This window comes from Buceros rhinoceros, unplaced genomic scaffold (assembly GCF_000710305.1).
Source record: "Buceros rhinoceros silvestris isolate BGI_N320 unplaced genomic scaffold, ASM71030v1 scaffold11351, whole genome shotgun sequence".
NCBI classification, from domain to species: Eukaryota; Metazoa; Chordata; class Aves; order Bucerotiformes; family Bucerotidae; genus Buceros; species Buceros rhinoceros.
The window spans coordinates 1-23,146 of NW_010396102.1; the positions used below are offsets into that span (position 1 = coordinate 1).

A 23,146-nucleotide genomic window follows, 5' to 3' on the forward strand; every position below is an offset into this window, starting at 1 on the left:
TATATATATATATAAAAAGGAGTAACTTCTAACTTCGTTTAGTTCAAAGGACATCTGGACGACCCATTTCAAAACAATTCTAATCAAGGGTAGAAGTTCTTTGAGGCTAGGAGAGGATTTTATGTAAATAATATGAAACTACTTCTGGCGGTTTGTTCTTTGAATTTAAGGACTTGTGGGTTTTTTTGAGCTATTTTAAATAAGATTCTCCATCTAGTGGATGAAAAAAAACATGACTTCTTCTCGTTCTGCCTACGGCGTTTACGATCTGGGCAGTTTTTGGTTCCTGTTTGCTGGGTTTCAGCCATATGTACAAATCGTGCCTGGCGTTAATGACCAGTGTCCTGAATAATTAGACCATGATGCAGAAAACTGACCTCTGCCTTAAGGCACCGCATCTGCAAACACTTGGGTATATCCAGTCCGTATGGGCAGCTTCTTTGAGTTCAAGCGTTTTATGTGGCTGTAAAATGAAATTCAGACTTTTTTGTGTTTCTAAGCACCCAGCAGCGTAGTTGCAGTAGGTGTTAACATGCCCTTCCTGGCTCCCTTGGGAATATTTCTACCAAAGATGCAGCAGTGCGGGTGTTGGCACACAGCAGCACCAGGAGTGTTTATTCAGGGTCCACTCTGAATTTGTGCTCGAGTTGCTGGTGTCTGTGGCCTGACACCCAGCGCCGTCGTTCCTTGTGCCAGTAGGTGTTTGCCTGGGGTGAGTTCAGCGTGCATCAGGGCAGGGGCACTGCTGTTTCGGTTGGTTGTACGTTGTGTTAGGACTGTGGCCAGTGGCAGGGTGTTAGGAGTTAGAAAAAGCCATCCAAGCAAAACAGCAGCTTGTACCAGGTGGAATGAAAACACATGAATAAAAGGGGAGTACTTCTAGAAGCAAAACAATAAATCAGTAATACTAATGTGAGCTTTTGTGGCAATACTGGAGAATTTCTGCCTCCCTGCAAGGATCTGTGCTCCAACAGATTTTAAAGTTGGAGCAGCTGTTCCCTTTTTTCTGTTGCTGTCTGTAGTGTAAGAGCTTGCACTGGAGTCCCTCAGCATAGCACCTCCGAGTGCTATTTGTTCTGTGTGTCTGTCTCCAGGATGTTATGGCTGGTGTCCCTGCTTTCACAGATAAGGAACATTTCTGTTGTGTTGTGGGAGGAGAGAGGGGTTTTTTTCTGATCTTTGGCTGAACCAAAGATACTTGTGTATTATTATGCTAATTTTTAAAATGGTTAAACAGAAATGCTTGTGTAGTTTTACTCTGAAATTTACTTAAAACACAATGTTTTTACTTACCTTTTGAGGTGGATTGAGAGTAAGGATGAAAGCTAGAGGTGCTAAGAAAGATTAGAATATTCTCCTGTGTAGTTTTTAGTAGAAATAAAGAAGTGTAAATTCTGGTATCTTGTTTTTCCCATCCTCCCCCTGAATATTATTTTCAACTTTACATTCTGCTCGACTGCGACGTTGGAGAGTTGGAGCGTAAGGGAGGCTGGCAGCTCTTGTATTTACAGTGCTCTTAACCCTGCGTGCTGTTAATTGTTGCTTTTTATTATGTTATTCCTCATCTGTTACAGAGCATTAAGATTTGCACTGATGTGTTTTGTTGGGGAAATGCTAATTACTGTCAGAAGGCTCAGTTCCAGCTAAAGTGACTTTGTCTTAGAGGAAAAACCAGGCTTTGGGATTATAGGAATGTCGCAAGACACAGAGCAAGACTAAAAGAGCATTGTCAGGTTCTGAACCTCATAATGCCTGTGAATAACGTTGTATATCAAACGATTTGAACACTTCCTGGTCCTTTCGATGGACGTTGGATCTGGGAGAACTCGTCAGACTCACCAGTGCACCAGGTCTGTTGCCAGGTTCGCCCATGTTCTAACCTGAACCTCCTCACAGAGGGTTAAGACGCTTCCGTGTGCGTATCAAATCCATAATCCTTAAGTTTGTCTTTGTAGTCTGGCGGGTTTTGCTCTTCCAGAAAGCTCAGTATCAGCAAATCATGGCGTTTTGCAAGATAAGGACCTTTGTCCCATCCATGGCAGGTATCGGGCTCAGAAAACCAGGCTGATTGGCTAATTGCGGTTGTGTAAAGAAGAATATATATTTATAACTGAAATGGTGTGTTTGAAAATTTGCCGTAATTGATTGAAAGGGAAAGTGAATTGAAAGAGAGGAAAAACATTTGGGGCCTTTGGGCTGGTCTCAAAATTATTTTCAGTAATTTTCTGTCATAGTGTGGGAGAAGTTTTTTCATTTATCAGTTGCAGTGAGAAATATTATCCAGAGGAGTGATGAGCTGCTCACATAAGAGCAGTTCAGTTAAACGCTCTTAAGTAGACCAGAGCTGTGGAAAATGTTTTGTTTTAAATGTAGTGTTTACCCTTGGTAATTAGTGTGAGAGCAGATTTATGTTTTGTGTATGTTTTTATATGTTAACAAGGCGTTGGATGGTTTTGATTATACGCTTTGGAACGATGCCCTGTGACTGTGTAAAGCCATCGGATATTTCAGTTAATCAGTTTGTTCACGAGGGGCTGCTCAGAAGAATCACTTTGAATTCATGTTTTAAAACAGATTAATTAAATTGTATTAAACTGGTGTGTGGAGAAGCTATTCAGGTGAATTTAATGTTGTTGCTTACAAATAGAAGGGCTGCTTTAAATCTGTGTGAAGTGTATCTGAGAGAGAGTATTGGCAAAGATATTTAATGTACTTTCTCTAATCTGCTTTGAAATTATGCCATTAGTTGTCTCTGACTAGTTTTTCTGAGTGTCCCGGTGCTAGAGCCACCTCCAACCACACTAGCAAGTGGTTGTGTAGGACTATGAGTCTGAAAACCAGGAACAGGGAGGAGTGTTTGTCTTTACTTTTAACTCATAGTAGGTATAGGGAAATGAATAATTTTAAGTTTGGGTGGGTGATGAAGTAGACTGTATTTATTATAGAAGATTTAGTTCAGCTACTGGAATCTTAGGTCTGTTTTCTCAAATCTTGAAGAAATACTTTTCTTCTGGGAGGTAGGAAAGAACTAATGCAGTATGTTTGCCATGTGTGGTTATTTCCATTATTCACTGTCATTAAAATGCGAGACAGTTGTTAGTTTGTGCTGCTTTATACAGTGGGAGCGGGCTTCTGGTGGGTTTGTTAGGCGACGACTACCCCAGTAGTGCAGGGAGCTGGTGGATGGTAGAAGCTGCTTTGGGAACTGGCTGCTTGATGCAAGAGATCTGAAGGGTTAGAAATGTGTGAGGTAACTGAGATTTGAAGGTGTCCGCTGCTGAAGTGGGAAGGGACGCAAGAGAAAATCCCTCTGATAGACTCTGTAACCTGTTCTTCATTGGGTAAGAGTTGAAGCAGCCTCTTCCAACCCCCAAAGAAGCCCCGCGGGAGAAGCGGTGAGCACAGCGCAGATCCACTGCAACAAGCTCTGCTGGAGTCGCTCTGGGATTGGCTGGCCAAGGCCTCCTGTTGTGAACGTGTTAATGGGAGGTTTTCCACTGTCTGGTATAAACTGTCTTCCCTCCTCCAGATAACAGCAAATTGACTGTAAAATATTGCTCTGTGGATCCAACATCCACATGCTGGTCGGGGAGGAAAAGTGGGGGCGTTTCATGTGCCTGTTGTAGTTTATCCGCAGCTTCCTGGCTTTCTGTTAATATTTCTTTCTTATAGCCTAGTATTTGTTCCAGGTAATATTTCAGCATTGGCTTCCTAATGCCAATGTACATATACTTAATTGAGAATTAATGGGAAGCAGAGTTTCAGCCAGAAGAAAGAAAAAGGAGAAAAAAAGAAGGCTGGGAACATACAGCAAATTTCAAGAAAAAACTGTTTTACGTGAGGAAATGCTGGAACATACTTCACTGAGTAAAATATGTGAAAATTACATTGGCAAAGTTATTCTGAGCTTGTTGTCTGAGGCTTTCTAAAGCTGATAAACTACTCTGACTCTAACTCTAATCCTGCTAAGTTTTATCAGGGTTTTACCCTTGGTTCTGAACGCAAGGTTAGACCACTGCTAAAATTTTCTATTATAAATTGAAATTCTGGATTTGAAGGAGGCTGTTTGATCTAAGTGGGGATGGCTGCAGCGGTTGCAGGACCCAGGATATCATCCTCGGGCATCACTTTCCTAATCCTCGCATCGAGTGTTAATGACAGATGTATTTGTTTTCCCCGTACGTTCCAATACAGGAGCTCGCTGCGTCTGGTGACAGCAGAACGATGCTGTGTTCTGCCTGTCGAGAAGGAGAAAATGTGTTCAGCCAGGATGTTGGCTAGTGGCCTGCGAGCTGCGTCTGACTTACTGCAATTGTAATAAAATGTGTTTTAATGGAAATAAATACTAACGTTACGAAGACATGTTGCGGTGTCTGTCTGGTAGCTGCTCTGCCAATCGTCCTTTGGTGCTTGTGCCCTTGTTTTGAGGCTCTGATGTGAGGTTGAGCTTCCAGACTTGGGCCTGCGAGAGGTGGAGTGGGAAATTATTTATTGAGTTGAAGGAAGGTTTAATTAGTTTCACTGATTTTTTTTTTTTTTTCTTTTACAATGAATTTTGAAAGGCTACGTAATGTGCATTGCCTGAAGTATTAAATTGGATTTAAACAACAACATTGCAAATCCTTTGGAATGTTTTATAAAACACTGATGTATTTGTAGCTCTAAGTGGTTTGAATGCAACACGTGAGGTATCAGTGAAGTCTTGAATTGTGCCAATAGACAAAGCTTTCAAAGTCATTTCCCCCCGCTAATTTGGCCTTTTTTAGTATTTGGAGTGGCGGGTGTCTTCCTTCATGCCGAGGGCAGGGTTCTGCATATGACCAGTATGTCCCGTTATGAAACAGGAACTGTGGTGCAGCCGGTTTGCGCTGTTCAGCCTGGCTGGTTCCCAGGATTTCTCAGAAATGGCAAATACGATTTGCCAAAACGGCATCCATCTGCACTAGCGCTTTGCCAGGTTTTTTGGGCGCGTTGCCACGCTCTCTGCTGTCCCAACAGTTTTTCACCACGATCAGAATTTCACATGACTCAGTATTGGCAGTGCCGGTATTTTGAGTAAACAATTTGGATACATGGGGAGTCCTGCTCTTGGGATGGGCTTTCGCAGTAGTCGCTCAGGCCAGGCTCAAAATTCCTCGGGAGGTTGTGTTACTCTCTTCAAAAATCCATGCTCCACCTGCCTGCCTTAATGGCTTTCTTGTGCTCAAGAGGCAAAGAGGAAAATCTTTGTGCACACTTGGATTTGATTCAGCAGCAGCTTTAAGGGATGAATTACCGTTTCCATTGGTAAACCTCAAATTATCTCTCTAGCGAGTTTTGCTTCAGGTTAAAGAGGAAAAAATCGGCTGATCTCTTGGGGTTCATTGTCCATCCCTTTGTGAGCTGTGGGAATACACAGATGGGAGTGGTTCCAGTGATTTTAATTCAATTTATTGGCTGAAAGTTTCTCTTCAAACTCTAATAAATAACCTTGACAGAGAATTCCAAGGGAGCAAGTGGGGCTGAGAAATATTCTGATTTTTAAATCAGGACCATATTCGGAAAATAGTTTCATCAGAATTGAGCTCAGGCAAGTTCAATAGCTGCGGAAAAAAGTCACTATTTGCTTCAAGGCTCATCGTAATTAGCTGCGAGGAAGCTCCCTGCTCTGACTGAGTGGTTCTCAAGGTTTTAGAGGCCTGTTAAGATTCATACCTGTGAGCATCTTGTGCGCAGATAATCTGTACAGCGTGCAGGAATTGCAGATCTAGTGTGGCTTGGGAGCTTCATAGGCTTTGGTGACACCAAGACCAAATGCTGAAGTCTGATCACTTCCAAGAGTGACGTCATAATTGATATAAATTAAAACCTGCCTTTTAGGAATGGTCTTGCATCCTCTTAAAACTAGTAAAAAAAAAAAAATCAGTTTAAAAGAAAACACTTTATTTTGTATTTTATACTGATGAACTGCCCAATCTCTGGAGCTAAATGGGAAGGTGCAGAAAGGTGGGTCATCACGGGCAGCTTGAGCTCTAGTCTCAGTCCTGGTGCAGGAGGGTTTGCTAGTAGCACCGATGGAGGTCGTGTAGCCCTTTACTCCTTGGTGATGCTGGGAATAAAGGAGCAGCTGATAGCGCTGGGTGATCACTTGGTAGGTTGGTCACTCCTCTTGGGAACTACATCTGCTTTTCTAGGTGAAGACATCAAGGCAGTATTGACAGATGAAGGGTATCGGTATTAACCCTCCTCCTGCCGCTGTTTTTCAGGATTGCATGACTTGGACAATTACTGATTTGGGGCCCTGCAGTGGTGTGTGACTGGCTCTTGCCGCCTGGTTCTGAATGATGTCAGAGCAGGACTTGTCAGATGTGGTCCAGATTGCTGTTGAAGATTTGACTCCAGATAACCCAGGTACGGTCGATATGGTGGTGGTGGCATGAGAAAGGTCATTTATGGTATTGCCCATTAACAAGCTGGAAATGACTGTTGAGCTTTTCTTAAAAATACAAAGCACTGATGCAGATTTTTTTTTTCTGAGAGCCTCTTAAGACAACGTACCAGATTAACTTTTTAATTTGAATTTTCTTTTAAAGACCTTATTGCCAGGGGCTTTTTTGCACAGGTGTAGACCAGTGCTGAAGACTTTGAGTAGATATGGCCTCCTGCAGTCTTGTATTTTCCCAGACCAAATATATGCCTGATGCTTCCCCTCAACTCAGAACTATTACCCACCTATTCTGAATTGTAGTTTTACTTGGAAAATAATTTTCTAGTTAAAAAAAATCCAAGATGATGCTGAAGTTTTACATCCTCAGTGCATTTGAAGTAAAGTCTTAAATTTTGATAAATTTTTTGAGAAGCAGTAAACCCTTTGTCATTTATTTAAGAGAAAACCTAAGGAAGTGTAGAAGAATACACAGGTGTTAATTAAATGCCTTTTTTTTTTTTTTGGTTTATCCATTTAATGTATTTTTAATTTGGCCCTCGTTCTCTTGTTCTGCCAACTATGGCAATGCTTATTTTTCTTCGCAGTTGTGTTGGCGAATGAAGTGACAGATGATGATGTAGAGCCTGCCCTGAAACGTCAGCGTATAGAAATTAACTGCCAGGATCCCTCCATTAAGGTAATGATAATGCCTTTTTCTGGTTTTATTAATTAAATTTGCTTTCTTGGGGAAATATATTGAAAGAGAATGTAAAATAGGTTGTTTATACACAGTACTGGAATTATTCATGGCCTTCTTGTAAACGTTTGATCGTTTTTGTGCGTGAATTTTCAAACCTGGATGATTGGCTGATTTTCCAGTGTAAAATCAGTAGCCATAATTTTATATGTGATATAAAGTGTCATCAGAATGAATTCCACTGGTTCAAACATCCTTATTGGTACTTTTTTTGATAAAGTGAGTAAGACTGACCTGAAAGATACAGCAGAGCATTACAATTTGTAGGTACTTTCTGCATGTTTTAAATGATTATTTTAAGCTGACTATGTTCTCCTGATAGTTAAACAATATTTGGTTCAGGCTCAGTAGCTCAGGCAGAACTTCCTGGGCTGCTCTGACCACTGCTCCGATTACTTTTCTCTCAGAGCAGTAAGTATATGAGCGGTATTTAACTGCCACACGCGTTCAATAGACATGTAATTCTGTATTTCTGAAAGGGTCGTGGAAAGTGAAGCTCTGTCTTGACAGAGCATCAGGAGAGCAGCACTGCAGACCGGTTTGGGTGTGTAAATTGTAATGGGGGGCCACAAGATGGCAGAGTTGCTGTGTGCAAAGCGGATGTGTAACGTTACCCTGGAATGGCCGTTTGTCCCCAGAGAAACCACGAAGAATATGCTTTCTTTTGAACTAAATTGCTTAGGGAAACAGATTTTATTTATTTGCTTTTCTTGATTTGCTGTCAGGAGAAAACTTAAGTGAGCGGCATTAATTGTCTCTGAGGTTATTTGTGTTGATACAATTTCCACTGCGATCATCTGAGTTTATCTGTTTGGGCAGGAAAAAAGTCTTACTTAACTTTATCCAGGAGGATGCGTTCATAGATTTATAATGCTTTTGTTTTTACATGTATCGAGTGAAGGGCTTTGGCATGTCATCTTAAATGATGGCGTGGTGTATGAAGTCATCCTAACAAAGTGATTAGGTGAAAATGTGTTTGGCTCGGATGCTTTTGGCTTCTAAATAAAGATCTGGAAGAATTTGAGAATGCTGAAATGCTCCTGGATGTCATCAGTTTTCTACGTGGCTGAATTTTTGTCACTAGGCACATGGATAGTTCCTTTAGAATTACTTTTCAGTTGCATTTATCTGGAGCTTCCTTATATGTATGTTGCTGGAGATAAATGCATAAGTCTTGAAAATCGGTTTATTCTGCATTCTCCCCTTTCCAGTCGTTCCTGTACTCCATTAATCAGACAATATGCCTGCGGTTGGACAGCATTGAGGCGAAGCTGCTGGCACTAGAGGCTACCTGTAAATCATTGGAAGAGAAGTTGGATCTTGTCATGAACAAACAGCACAGCCCCATCCAAGTCCCCATGGTGGCAGGTTCTCCTCTTGGTGCTACACAGACGTGCAATAAAGTCCGATGGTAAGAAAAGAACAGATTACTCATCAACGGGCTTGTTAAAATAACATAAATCCCTTTCTTTGGCATCGAGCTCTGCGGTTTTCTGTCAAGAGCTTGGTGTGCTGTTTATCAACGGAGAATTAATTGATTGCAAAGGTAATTTTTGTACCAGTTTCATGATGTTTCATCAAATGAGACACTGGGCCATGGATGGTTTGCAACTATTTCCACATTTAATTTTGACTTACACCAGACTGATCTCCTCCTCTGGAAAAGTATCATCAGCTGTTTTAGAGAGGTTTTCAGACTTGCTTTATTTTTATTTATGTGGCTGTTTTGAGTTAATGAGTTCATCGTCATTCTGATTGCTTCTCATTTTACTTTCTTTTGCCAGAAATACAATGGAGTTTGGTTTATGTTCCTGTTGTCTAAAGACTCTTGGTAGAATAACATCCGTGCTTATTTTGGGGTTAGAAGTTGGAAAAGCTCTTAAATAACTTGATCTGTTTTGCTGAGAGCAGGTTGGACCTGCAGTACCTATAGGTCTGAGTTCTCTAATGTGGTTTGAAATACCTGAATCTCAACGTACCTGTCGTTTTACCGTGGAGGTAGTCATAGCCATAGAATGGGTTGGGTTGAAAGGGACCTTCGAAGCTTGTCTAGTTCAACCACCCTGCAGTGAGCAGGGACATCTTCAACAGTGATAATTATGTGCTTGTCAAAAGACTCTTTTGTCTAACAACTTTTTCCTCCTCATTCATATTTTTATTGCTAGAAAAACCTTGATGCTTCTCTAAATAATTACTTTTTGTTCTCCATTAAAAAGGTGTGTAGGCAACTTCCACATGTCATACCATTCTAGTCACGATACGCTGACTTAATTCATCTTCTGCCAGTCTGTTTCCATCTTCTGATCTTTCTCAATATCTGAAAATTGTTTCAGTGTGTTAGTGCAGTGTTTCAGGTGTGCTATTCTAGAGCTCTATGAAAAAATCAGTTCCTTTCTTTATGTTGTGGAAGTCATCCTTGTGAGGTTAGGGAAAAAAAAACCCAACCCCACCACAAATGTTACCCTGTTTTCACGAGAATGCGACTTGTTCCCTGCTGTATTTTTACTTTCGGTATTGCTGTTTTTCTTATAGGTATATTATGTTAAAAACTTGATCTTAAGGTCATATTGTCATATCTCTCAGTTCATGCACTTATGGAACAGGATAGAGTAGAACCTTAAACCAGAAGGGTTTAGGGTTGGAGACTTTTATGAGAGAGGGGTACGCTCTGCTCACGTAGCTGTACCTGTTGCGTAATGCAGACCGTTACCTCATGGTTGTCCATCAAGGCTGATTACTTCTGATGAAGGTAGTCTCATCTGTTTAAAAGATACTTTATTTCTGTTTGAAAATCTGAAACGATTCAGAACCCAATGTGTTTCTTGAGCTCTGTGTGGAAGTTCAGATGTCCCTTTTATTTTCAGTATAAAATAGAGTGCTTGCTGCTCCTTTTGCTGTGACAGTCACCTGTCCTGTTAGGAACAGCTGAGGTCCTCAAACTTTTCCAAGACAACTTTCCTTTTCAGCAGTCCAGATATGATGATTGGGCCCCAGTTCAAAATTCCTCCATTGGTCTTTGTTCTTGGGCTGGTGATGAACATCCTGACCATCCTGCTCTTCCTCTTTTCCCATTTAATTTTCCTTTAAAAGAGGTGCTGTGTCTGCTTTTACCTGCGCTTTTGAAGGCTTCCCAGGCACACATTGAAAAGGTCGATTCTGGCCAAGTTCTGTATCAAAGGAAATAAGGTACATGGAAGAACTGCTTGGATCACAGAGCAAGTAACTAGAATATTATACCAGTGTTTTTGCAAATAGTCTTCATAAATAATCAGATCCCAAGGAACCTTTTTTAAATCTTGGGTTTTTTCTGTTTTGGCCATTATATTCGAGATCTTGAAGTTCTTGTGCATGAGCTGAATGTCATACTGCGGTTTGTGCACAAAAGATTTCAAAAACATTTTCAGGAACACATGGCGCCTTTGGGAATCTATTAATTCACGTTCAGTGAATACTTTCCTCTGCAAATTGTACTATTTTGAGTTTCTTAAGGGATTTGTCAGACCTCAGGTTGTTTTTTTTTTTTTTTTTTTTATTTCCTGAAACCATTCCCCAGCGGAATAAAAGTTCTATGTGTTTTCGTACCATCACAAAATAAGCCTGTCCTTTGTCTTTTTTCGACCCCAGTTTTTTTTTTTTTTTTTTTTTTTTAATCTCTGTAACCATCAGAATTCTGTCCTGTGTGTTAATGGTGAGCTTGGGGCTTAATCTTTTGGTTTGGGTGTACAAATAATCTGATGACAACTGCAGACATAACTTCGATAGAAGCCTGGAAGCTCGTGAGATTCTCTGCCCCAGATGTTTGTTAGTGTTGGTATGGAGTTGCACATTATCGAACACATCTTGCCAATAAAGCACTGAGGGCTCTTTGTTTTTTTAGCAGTCTGTGGTCTACATGACTCAAAAGAAAACAGTTCGGGGTGTATGTGTTTAACTTGGCCTGAGTAATGCTCCAATTTCACAGTGGTAGAACGTTTCACTCAATTCCCTGGTTCTCATTCATAAAAACCTTTATCACTTGTTGATTATTTCCAATTAACGCCTGCATGGACTGTTCTGTTGCATCAGCTCTGCATCCTTCCCTCTTCCCCTTGCGTTGCAGATGGCAGTGGGGAGCTGCCAACAAGAAGGAATATGTTTTGGAAAGTGATTTTCAGATTCAGCATCTGAATGAGATTCTTCAACCTCCTGCTCCTCCGTCTGCCCCTGCAGTAATACCAGGTTTGCCACTGTGACAAAACCATAGCTAGCAAAAGTGTGTCAGCCAGACGGACCGCGCTGACAGTAACGCAGGTGTTCTAAATTCTCATTCTGCTCTCTGTTTCTTGATTAAACACGTGAGGAATCTTCCACCATCCTGCTCCAGATAGATGTGGTTTTTGAAGCTTGCTGATGTTTTTTGGAAGCTATGAAGTACCAAATTCAGGAACGACCGTACTGTCTGCTGCTCTTGGTAGTTTACCTGAGTACATCTTCGTGAAAGCTGGATTGTGTTCTTGGTTCTTTTGTTTGCGTTGTTTACTCTGATCTGCTGTTTTGGTACTTCATTATATACCAGCTAATTGCAGTGCAGATAAGGAAGGAAGAAAATTCAGGGTCCGTGGTGCTGTGTAATGAGTAGTTTGTACAAACAGTTGAGATACAGTGGAACAATAGACTAACTCTGAGATCTCCAGGTAAGGAGTTTAAGCTACAGCAGCCCCTCACACAAGAGAAGTTGCTTTTGAAGGGCAGTCGTTGCGGATTTCTGAGGTATAAACTGTTCTGGGGCAAACAGCGATAGGCCATAAACAACATGGACAGACTTGTAGCTGTTTCATTTGGGTGAATCGTCATGTGAAAAGCAGAACGGCGTAAGCCCAGTTCTGTGTAGGTTTTTATGCTGTGCCCTCTGCCTTTTCCCTGGGCAAAGTCAGAAGGTTCAGAACTAGTGGAACAGGTGGTGAAAATCCTGATGGCACAGAGCGATGTTGAGGTTGAAAAGAGCTACCAACAGCAGCAAAATAATGTAATGAATTAGTGATGGCAGTATGTGTATTGTCCCAGTGTCCTGAGCTTTGTCTGGCTTTGGGCAGCGTTAGTGCAGCCCAGTTTTTCCACCCTGAAAGCAATTGCCTCCTCCTCGGGCTGCAGCTCCTCCAAACCCCTATGATGGCTTTCCTCTAGGAAGTACCATGTTGGTCAAAGATTCCAGTAGCTGCTGAAAGTTTCTTGGGCAGGAGAAGTGCTGCAATGCCTGATGGCCTGTCCCTATGGCAGCCTCAGGTTTGAAATGTGACATGTGTCCAGGTCTTTATGATGATTTATGAATGGATGAACGGACAGTGTGACAGCGTGACTGAGATCTTCTATCCATCTTTGGAAGAAAATATTTCATCTGAAAGATTTCAGTCCAGAAACAGCATTTGTTTTTGTCAACGTCTTTCCATTAATCATTTTCCTGAGTATAAATGGTTAAGGTTGATGGCTTCAGATAACATAGGATTTGTTTTGGTTTCACAGAACCCTCCATCGTTTGTTTTTTATGGGTATTTTCTGCAAATACTACATTGTACAGTTCTGCTCTGTTCTTTTGGAAATTTTTGTTGGGTAAATAGATGAGGTTGAGAGCAGTTTGAAAAATGAATTAGCCTCAGAGAGAATTTAAGGTTAAAACTGGTATTTCCTTCATAATAATACAAGTGTTTCTGAACTATGGGAATTCATAGGTAAATGGAGATTTTTAAAGATATTTTCCAGGAGTGTTTGTTGTGTAAAGCTGAAGTACAGACCACATAGATGCAGTTCTTTACCATATGTGCTTCTGGATAACTGATCCAGGGTGCTGGTCACCACGTGCAGAGAGAGAATTGCGTATATTTTGGTCTGTAATGGGAACTGGAGAGTGAAACGGAGTGACAGAGTTGTACATGCTCAGTTCCTATGCGGAGACCTGATATGGAATCGTTGAACAAGATTTGTTAGTGGGTTGGGCAGGAGCTTACGGAAGTGGAGATGCTTCAGGTAGCCTCATCTGCGGTTAGCTGTGGTGTTGGTAGGTTCAACCAGCTGCTTTTAGAAAACAGCATTGATCTTTTTTTTTTGTTCTGCAGTTGTGTACCAGATGGGATGTGTGATCTCGCTTTATTTTTGTAGGTGTAGATCATTAATGTGTTTGTTTTACCATGAAGCGCAATCAGCCGGGTGTGATGGGTTTTGAAGGACAGGATTGTACCAGATGGGATGTGTGATCTCGCTTTATTTTTGTAGGTGTAGATCATTAATGTGTTTGTTTTACCATGAAGCGCAATCAGCCGGGTGTGATGGGTTTTGAAGGACAGGATTTGTTCATCGGCTTTGCTTGCTATGTGCCAGTTGGCAAGCCTTTCGGCTCCACATTTCCCCAGTTCCAGATCTGTTTTCTGGGTTGTGATTATTTCTCTGTTTACAAGTGGTTTTGTAGTCAAATAATGCAAAATTGAAAACCGAGATGACAGTAAATGAAGTCATGATGCAGGGGGATGTGGGGTGGAAGAAATCAGAGGATGACTGTTCTAGACTGAGCAAAACTATTGCTCTTGCAGAAAGCCTTTAGGGAAAAAAACCTAAAGAAACCTAAAGAAATATAATCAAGGTATTGGTATAAAAACCAAAATAGCTAGAATGCTATTTTTTAATATTTTTTTTCTGAGAGTAACAAACCCCTTGACGAACATAATTTCATGTTATCAGGTATCGAATAGCTTTGACATTTGAGAATTTTTAGGGATTATAATAAACTGTCCTATTATGCTAATGCAGGCACTTAAAAAGAATAATAATTCTTCAGCTCTCATTTCCAAAGAGCAGCTCTTGAGTCTCTGGGGTGCAGTTAACCTCTTCCTCATGTTTGCTGCAGTTGATCCAATAACTCACTAGGTGATGTAAATCACTGTCCAAGTTTGATTTATGGCTATTTTTTCTTTCCTTTTTTTTAAATTCAGTAATAAATGACCATTGCAAACTGCTGGGATTGTTACAGCCTCACTGAAGTTAGAAACCAACAGTCCCTTCCTGGCCATACACCCTCGTCAGCTCTGAAGTCCCTCAGGTCGCAGGGAGATAAGCAGCCAGTGTGAAACAAAGCGTGTGTTGAGGAATATCCTGGAAGATGTGTGGTATATGCTTTATTTTCAAGTTGCAGGTACAGTACTCTGCCTGCTGTGAGCCTGTTCTTGTGCACTGGACTCTAGGCCTGAAAAAATTCTCTCCTTGAAAGCAGATTCAGTGCTCGGGACAACTCAGCCAGCAGCTCAGCACAGGATGGGAAGTTAAGCCGTGTTCTGGGGGTGAGGGGAAGCGGAGTGTTGCAGATAACGTCTCAAAAATACAGTCAACCATGCAGGTTGTTAAGCAGAATGTGTTAAAAAGGTTTTTTCTGGAAAAGCTTTGGAGACCGTCAGGTTTTCAGGAATTCGTACTGTGTTCTATGAGCAAACCAAGTTGATTTATCCTTCTGTCTGTCCTATGGTGGAGCCTCTGTCTGTGGCCTCATCCAGCAAGACTTCAGTGCAAGCTTTGAAGTCTGGCTGACAAAATCACAGACGAACTTTCGTCATTGTTGTGGACTGCACCCTGTGGTATCAATAAATTCACAACCTTTCCCTGTCCCTTTCTGTCATCAGTCAGCGGTTCTGTGTGCAAACATTGATTTAAAATCACCGGTTCAAGTGTCACGTCTGCAGCTTCAGCCTCTGAGGGCTCTGTTTAAAATGAATGGGTTTTAAACCATTTAATTTGTTTAATTTAAACCATTGAATTTGTTTCCTGGAGCATCGAGGACGGTTGTGTGAACAGCCCTTTCATGCCAGTCCAGTCTGTTTATGTCTGGGCATGGAAGGTCTTGAAGGAAAACGGCACCAACTGTCTGTGATCTGTGTTCACCGTGTTCACCTCAGGCGCGCTCACAGCTAGGGAACAACGTCAGTTAGCAAAATATAAAGAGCATAATGAAAACTTCATGACTTCAGAGGATTTACCCCCTTTGGATTTAAAAATTTTTGTTCAGAATCTCAAGTTTTTAAAGAGTGTGAAAATACATGCAGAATCTTGCAGTTTCTGGTAAATTGGAAGTTTGACTAAGGGAGTCACAATTTGAACTGCTGTTTGTAACTGCATCCATCGGCCCACAACACTGGCACTTGTCAGGCCTCTGCTTTCAGTTCTGTCTCCCATTGTTTGGGCTTTTAAAAATCCTTAGTGCAAAGCAGGCGGTAAAGGGGTTTCTGTGCGTTCGTGTAGAAACACGCCTGCAGACACCCTCAGTCTCGTTTTCAGGTAGCTGCTACCACCTTGTAATGCCAGCTAGTCATGAGCAGCGTCTGGAAGAATTGCTGTGGCTTGACATATATAAATGGAGAAATGAAACCCCAGATACCTTCTTGAGGTGTAGTAGACACGTTTATTGGAGAATTAAGGTTCTGTCGTGCATTCAGAAATCTGGTTTATGAAATGGAACTAATCAAGAAAGAATTCTTTGATCAGACATACGCCCCTCTGTCCTTACCGGGGCTGCATAGTGTTAGTTTCTTTGGCTGCAGTATGAAAAAATAAAAACTTGACATCTTTGCTTTCCAAGGTCTCTGAGTTTGTCACAACAACTTGTCAGCCTCACCATCTCGTCGTTGATTGTGGTCCTGCATGACAGTGAGAACCCTGATCTACCTCTTGCTTTTACCTGCATTGAAACATACTCTTCATGTAGAAGAACCTGCTACAAATTAAGGGGACGTCTGTAATTCATTATTTTTAGGATCAACACAACTTTATGTTGAAAATAGTTTAAGAACTCTCGTGACTGTGATTGTTATCGTTATGGGCTGTATCCTGGAAGATCTACAGCAGCAGTGCTGAGAACATGGTGAATCTCGCTTTGGACATCCATGCTGGAGACTTCGTGTGGGATTAGGCTTGCCCTGCTGGTTGTGTCTGTCTGGAGCTTTTGTGGCAGATCATCGCTTTGTGAAGGTTTCACGTGTACTCCCTTTGCTATTGGGAGTTAAAACTCACAGAGGACTAAGGAGAAAGGGTGTCTTGATTGGAGACGCTCATGCAGCAGTGTTCTCACTGGAATTTTACATTCCATTACTGTTGCACTAAGATACCGGGGAGCCAAGTGTTTAGTAATTTGTTGTTGGGATTTGATAAATTCAGAAACGATGTAGAACTTGCAGATAGCATAAGGTTGAGAGTGCAGCGTCAGTTGTGGAATTAAAATAACAATTGAATACCAACATTTCATCTGTGTTTCGGAGAGGTCAATAATTCATGCATGTATGGGACGGAACTTAATCTATAAAACTTCTCAAACTGACCAAGATTTGAACTGTGGTGATTCATTCGCCCAAGCCCAGTTTTTCTTAGGTTGATTGTTTCTGATGAAACATCATTCATAACAGTCAAATTATTCAGATGAGAGCCGAGCAAGTAGCAGCTGGTAACTTATTTCCGAGAAATGAATGCAAAATGCGTTGCCTGGATCTTTCTAGTGGTGGTGGTGGTGTTTAAAATGTGCCTGTGAGGCTTGAAACACGAGAAATGCTCTCTGAGAAAGATAGAGGTTTGAATTCTTTACCGTCCTGCTAGCTAACAAACTGCCCTCAAGGTTTAGACAAAGGTTTCAGTCTTGTAGATGTGTTACAAGGCTTAATGTGTTCCTGCTTGCCAGGTCATCGTGCAGTAGGGTCTCCTGGTTGTTCCTCTTAGCCCACGACAAATGTGAAATCCTTTAAATTAGGAGGATTAAAGCAGCGGAAGTAACTTGTGCTTGTTCTGAACTACATGCGGGTAAACAGATTCTTTATTCCCACTTAGCTAATACACAGGAACTTTGTTCTGTGCCTGAGACCTTAGTGAATCCTTTTATTTCCATTTTCTAAAGAAAAACCTTATGCAGAAGTTACGGCACCAAAACCCCAGGCAGTTGTGTGAAGTCCCTTGTGGGGCAGTGTATGTCTGTGCACAACGGTAAGCGGAGAAACGAGAGAACGGAACGTGTGTGGAATTTACCCCTTGTGCTAAATCAGCATCCTTCAGCTGTGAGGGTGTCTGAGAGTGAGGGAGGGGCTCAAAAGGGCTTTGATTTCTGTACACAGATTAGGGGGACATTGACATGTGAATTAGTGTCTAACATTGAAAACCAATCCTTGTATTAAAACGCGGGTGAACCCGCCCCCTTGCCGCATCCCATAAGGGCATTTTAGGTGAGTTTTAGGGGAAGCAGAACATTTACTTGAGTCCTCTGGTTCCCTGAGCCTGGCCAGCAAGTGCCTTCGAGAGAGACACGTACAGGGTGCGTGACTTGAAACTCACTTCAGGACAAATACCTTCATACGGCTCGTGCTTCTCCTTTTGCCTAAGAAAACAATTGGAAACAACTACTGTGTTTAATGGGAGTGGACGGTTTTTACCTCGTGAATGTTGTAAAGTGGGTGAAACCAATTATTAGGATTATATTCTAGTGAAGCCCTAAAAATCTTGATGAATTTGAAGCAGTGCACTGGATTGTGGAAGCGTGTTACATACTGGATACTTTAAGAAGTCATTTATCAAGCATATAATAAACAGAAGGGGGCAGAAAAGCCTTATATATTCCTTTGGATTCCAGTTTTGAGAATTTAAATATTTTTTAATGATGCAGTCTTGAGATGGTTGGGAGTTTGAAAACCCAGCAGTTTGAGCGTTCCCTGGGAACCTTTCTGGAAGTTAGGGTATCTAATTCTGTGGTTACAACCAAACAAATGAATGAAGAAGAGAGCAGCTAATAAATTTGTGATTAAAGGAGGCAAGCTTGCATCTTGCCTTGGAAGTGACAGAAACTGAAGTTGTGTTTCGAGTCATTCACAGACCAGTTTACACCAGACCAAAGTACCAGTAATACTATTTTTAAGGGTTGCAAAAAAGCCGACTGGTCTTGCTGCTTCTGGAAAATAGCACGTGCAGGATAGTTTTAAAAGAAATAATCAGTGGGGCCTTTGGAGAGTCCTGCTTTTACTTTAAGCAAGGTGGCAAAGAGCTATAGATGGGTTCAGAGCTTCGGAAGGGTGAAGCAGCCTAACATCTCGCAAGGTCTCGGCAAGGTTGGTGAGAGGGCGGAGAGCCAGTCTTCCATCTGCTTCGTCTGGCAGCAGATGCTGTTTGACTGATGCGTTTCCAAACGTAAAAAACATACGGATTCCAAACAGTGTGTCTTTCCAAACAGAATTTTTCCTCTTTGTGGAACTGTACATTTTTGCATATCTTTAGCTCAGTGTCTTTGTTCCATATGGAAGGGTGGAGTATGAGACAGGAAATCTGCTCCTAATAACCCTTGAAATGGTTTTCTTTGTAAGAAGCGAAGAGTGGTGTTTCTTTACCATCCTGTTGGGGTGTATGGGCATTAAAGATACGACACTACAGAGAACTCTCTGAGGAGGAGTTCTGTAAAAATGTGTGTGTGGTGGTGAGTGTATGTAACTGGTTGGGGGGTTATGAAAAGCAAGAGAAACAGAGGAAGATGATGGCAGTGATTCCCCAACTGCTCTGTAAGAGCTGCGTGGTTGAGTTCTGTTTGCTGAAACCTGACATGATGTGTGTTTGTAGTTTATCTGGTAACCATCAGGGCTTCAGTTACTGTTAGTAGTGTCTTGAAAGCCAGTTTTTAACACTGCTTCTAGTGCCTTGTAAGTCAGGCTTATGCTGATAGTAGATATCCGAGTTTATAAGACAAGTTGGAAAATGCATCTAGAAGTAGCTAATTGTGTAGTAGAGGATTCAAAGTCTGACATTTCATACATGCTCTCTAAACATACAGCAGTTCTTATTTCAGTGCGAAGGCTGCAGTAGGTAATTTCACTGACAGTAGCCGTGGCCAAGAGTCTCTGTGTTTTCATATCGAACAGGACTGTCCGTCCCTTACAGATGACTGTTTCTCATGTCATGTTTAATGCAGACTCCAGGAGGCTGCAGTGCTGCTCCTTAACTAGTTCAGGAAGTTCAGGCTCAAAGAAGGCTCACGACTGTAAATTTCTTTCCATAGGGTCTGAAAAAGGAGATCTCCCTCTTGTATTTTCTGAGTACATTTACCTTTAAAGAGCCTTGTATTAACCTGTTAATTGTAAGTCATGGCCTGGCCCTGTCCATTATCAGGCTCAGATGACTAATAATTAGAGCCACTTCGGTTTCCATAAACGCTGAAACTAGCTGTGTAAATTCAGTCCTAGCTGTGTTGCTTGCACATGGCCTGGATGTGCTGTTTTTGCTGCTTTTGTGTATCTGCTTAGGGCAAAAAGTCCTTTGGAGGTTGTTTCCTTGTGCATTTAATTTTTACAGAGTTTTCGTTGTGTTTGAAATAAGATAAATTAGGGTTTTTTATTTAACCATCTGGGTATGAAGTTGCCTGTGTACCCATCCAGGTGGTGTAAAATCCTGGAGGTAACAAGCTCGACTCCCTGTGGGTTCTTTGGACCCACGCAGTGGTATCTGCTGCTGGTTGGCTGGTGAACTGGTTGGAAGTGGACAGTGTCATTTATCAACGGTTACATAGGATTGTACAGGCCTGTTTAGCTTTTCTCAGAGCACAGTAATCCACAACAGGTTTTAGCAGCTTTTAAACCTGGGTAAGATTGCTCGTAAAGCCTGTAGTTCATGTTGTTCTGATGTCAGCCAGTGCAGAGGCTCACTCTGAAGGTAAGGCTGGGTACAATAAACTCCATATAGATGTATTTGTAACTCAGAGAATGTCTGGCTCTTCCTTATTTGAACTGAAATCTGACATTAAATGTTCTCAAACTGTTAGCAGTATGTTTTGGTAAATGCTGCATTTCCTTTATCGTAAATCAATTACAGCTTTCTCAGGTCTCAGCTCCATGAATCTCTCCAGTGGTGGCTGGTGTACTTTGGCTTCTCTTTTTAATCGTTAGCTCTGTCTTTATAATGTCCGCTCTTATGTGATGTTCCAGACACAAAGAATCCAGAGATAATTTTTGATGACTGAACTATCACCAAAATGACGGATAATACTGCTGCTTTTGTGGCACTTGGCTGTGACCAGGCAAACCGTACGGCTTAGGGCCATGAAAACGTGAACTGCTCAAGTGCCCATACAGCTCTTACCCCACAGCAAGGGTCGCACTGCTCTTCAGCTCTGTGAATGGTTTGGTTGTTGGCAAGTTTGCTGTCTTCTGGGAGATGAGGAGCTGCATTCATTTTTTCTGGCCTAAATCCACTGTAATTTTGTGTACGTTTTGCTGGTTTGTGGTTTTGTTCATGTATACCATCGTGTAGGTTCTTAACTCCGTTTTCTCATGCCTGTGTGGGTAGGGAATCTTAACTGTGTGTGCAGAAGGCAAAGGAAGCAGGTGGCCATCAAGAGGAAGGAGCATTTTGATGTTATCTTCCTAAATAGTGATGAAGAGATCCAGAAAGTGGCTGTTCTTACAGATGAACATAAGTGGTAGGGGAAGATAAAGAAGGGAGAACACCACACTTCTAAAATGGTGGTTTTCTGTATCATTTGGAAAACATTTAGATTTTCTTTGTGGTAGAGCTAATTGTAATGTTCTTCCAGAGCCCCCACACATCATGAGCTGTACCTTTAAGTCTTAATGTTCATCCCCAGCAGTAAACTGAAAGACGTTAGCATTCAAGGTCTCTTTCCCACACTTGCTTTCTTTCAGGCTGCGTTTGGCCAAAGACCTTTGGTACAAGCAGTGTGCCTCCAGTAACTCCAGCTCCTGCCTTCCCGGTCTCCTCTCTTTCTGCATCTCCTTCCAGTATGACTTTGGAGGAGGAGGAGGATGTCCTCAGAAGCACGGTCTTCCAGCTAAGCAGCACACGCTGTGTGGGCATTGTAGGGACCACAAGGATTGTTTAGAGGGGAAGGAGCAGTACGGGGACTAGCTGGATGGCTCTAAGCTGAGCCCTGTCTCCAAACCCTTACTAACCTATTTGCAGATGTTCACACGTGCAAAGAAGGCTCAAAAATGGTCGAAAGAGAGTAGTCTCTTCTTTTTTTTCTCTAACTGGTTGAGCACTGCTGTAAATATTCCATTAACTGGTCTGTACTAGTGTGTCCAGGAAAACATCTCCGTTGGAGTTTTTCCACAGTAATTTTAATTTGTTTGGAGAAACAAATGATCTTGCTTTTGATCTTGTACCTTGTGGAAGATAGAAATGTCTGCTAGTCCCTTTTGCTTGATTTTTCTCTCTTTCTAAAGGAAAACTTTGTCTGGGAAGAGGAGGAGATGATGGCCGTGGTATTGCCAAAAGTTCCTTTATGTCATTGGCCGCATTTGGTGTGATTGGCAGATTATTGGCAGTGACAAACCAACAGTTAAGGCTGATGATCGTATCTATGACTCACACGTTTTCCATACTGAAAATTACCTTTGGCAGCAATTTTCTTATGCAAAATGTAGAATGTCCTTTTATATTAAAAAAAAAAAAACCCAAAACCAACAGCAGAGGCTGAATATGCACATTTGAAAATCATTAACGGAGATGTTTATTTTTTTAGAAATATTTTCACCTGTGATTTAACAGATTACTCAGTAAACTGCACTTTAAAATCCCCCTCAATATAATCAGATCTGTCGGTCACATGCGTTTAAGATTTTTTACAAAGTTGTGTCCAAGAATAGGCAAATTGCAGAACCAGTCTCTCCAAGTCCTAATGCTTATGGGGAAAGGAACATGTGAACACAACTGGAAAGTCCTGAAGTCTGTGCAGCCACACTGGGTTTCTGAAGCCCTCCCCCTGACCCCTCTTAATATTTTCTTTCCATCTTCTCCGTGAGTGTAGCACTGGCAGCACTCATAGGAAGAATTGCTTCATTTGGGATCTGAGTGAGTATCAGCAGCTTTCCTCCATCTTCAAGATTTTTATCATCTGTGTTTCAGTACATAAGTCATGATTAAAGTTCTCTCATCTTCAGTATGAGGTGCCCAGACTGAAACAAGAAACTAGAATAATCCAGAATAAGGATGCTGTGGGCTGTAGTAAGTTTCAGTGATTTCCTCAGACGGGTTTTGTCGGGTTGGCCCAATGTTTTGCCTTGACATAGAATTCCTTGTTTAATTTTGTGTATATTCAGCACATTTTTTACTGTTGATTCTTTCAAATAAACAAATACATCTGAAAACAGAATAGAACATCTCAGTGGGAAGCACATTCCCGTATCTGCAGGCAAGCCGTTCCTCCTCTGTACAAACGGGAGCCTAAGTCACTCCTTTTTCAAGCATAACAGAGCCTTTTCATATTGGTCCCAATTGTTATTTTCTTTTGCTGCCAGGTAAGTAACTGCTCAGGTTTCACAGCATCAGCTCTGAAAATTCTCTGCCTCATGGAGCCTCATTGTCAGAATTTGTCAGCAAATTCCGTAGCCGTTCTTGTTCCATGTACAACAGGGACCGGAACTGGAGTTTTTGGTTAACATTTATGACGTATTGAGTAGAAGGGTTACCTCATCCTCCTCACTCAGGCTAGTTTTGAAAGCATCATTCTTCAGGAGCTAAACATTAAACATCAGAAATTTCTTCTCCTTTGAGACTGAAAAAGAATGGAGTGAATTTAACAGGAGTCGTTGTGTTAGTAGATGCAGAACACAGAAATAATCTTGTATGCAACACTAACGACTCCTGGTGAGAGACAAGAAACTTTATCCAGTTATTTTCAAACTAGATGTAGAGTTCCTACTGAGGCAGGTTCATCACGGAGAAGGGTTAAGTGGTGGCTGTTGTTTTGTTGTGCTGTGCTGAATGTCTCCAAATGCTTATTTTAGCTGTTCTCTACCACTGTGCTTTCTGTGTGACCGTGTTGTCTCTCCGACCTTACAGAGTCTTTGAGTCCTTGCACCGTCGTAACACTTCAGTTCCACGTGTGAAACAGTTGATGGACGGTTTGGTGGTAGCTGTGGCTTGTTATGGAGGCTTTCCTTGGGTAGGAAAGTGTAGTTTTAGGGCTGAATTTGAAAAAAATGTTTATACATTGA

At 41.6% G+C, this 23,146-nt stretch overlaps 1 protein-coding gene across 4 annotated transcripts in view; it reads left to right on the forward strand.

Moving 5' to 3' along the window:
• The first annotated feature begins 6,245 nt into the window (after positions 1 to 6,245).
• BANP (BTG3 associated nuclear protein) overlaps positions 6,246 to 23,146 on the forward strand; it is a 124,810-nt gene continuing 107,909 nt past the window's right edge. For all 4 annotated transcript variants that reach the window (XM_010145804.1, XM_010145803.1, XM_010145806.1 and 1 more), the window contains exons 1-3: positions 6,246 to 6,390; positions 7,012 to 7,103; positions 8,375 to 8,574. In XM_010145804.1, coding sequence (XP_010144106.1) covers positions 6,321 to 6,390; positions 7,012 to 7,103; positions 8,375 to 8,574 — 362 coding nt within the window. In that variant the 5' untranslated portion in view covers positions 6,246 to 6,320. The remainder of the gene's footprint in view (positions 6,391 to 7,011; positions 7,104 to 8,374; positions 8,575 to 23,146) is intronic.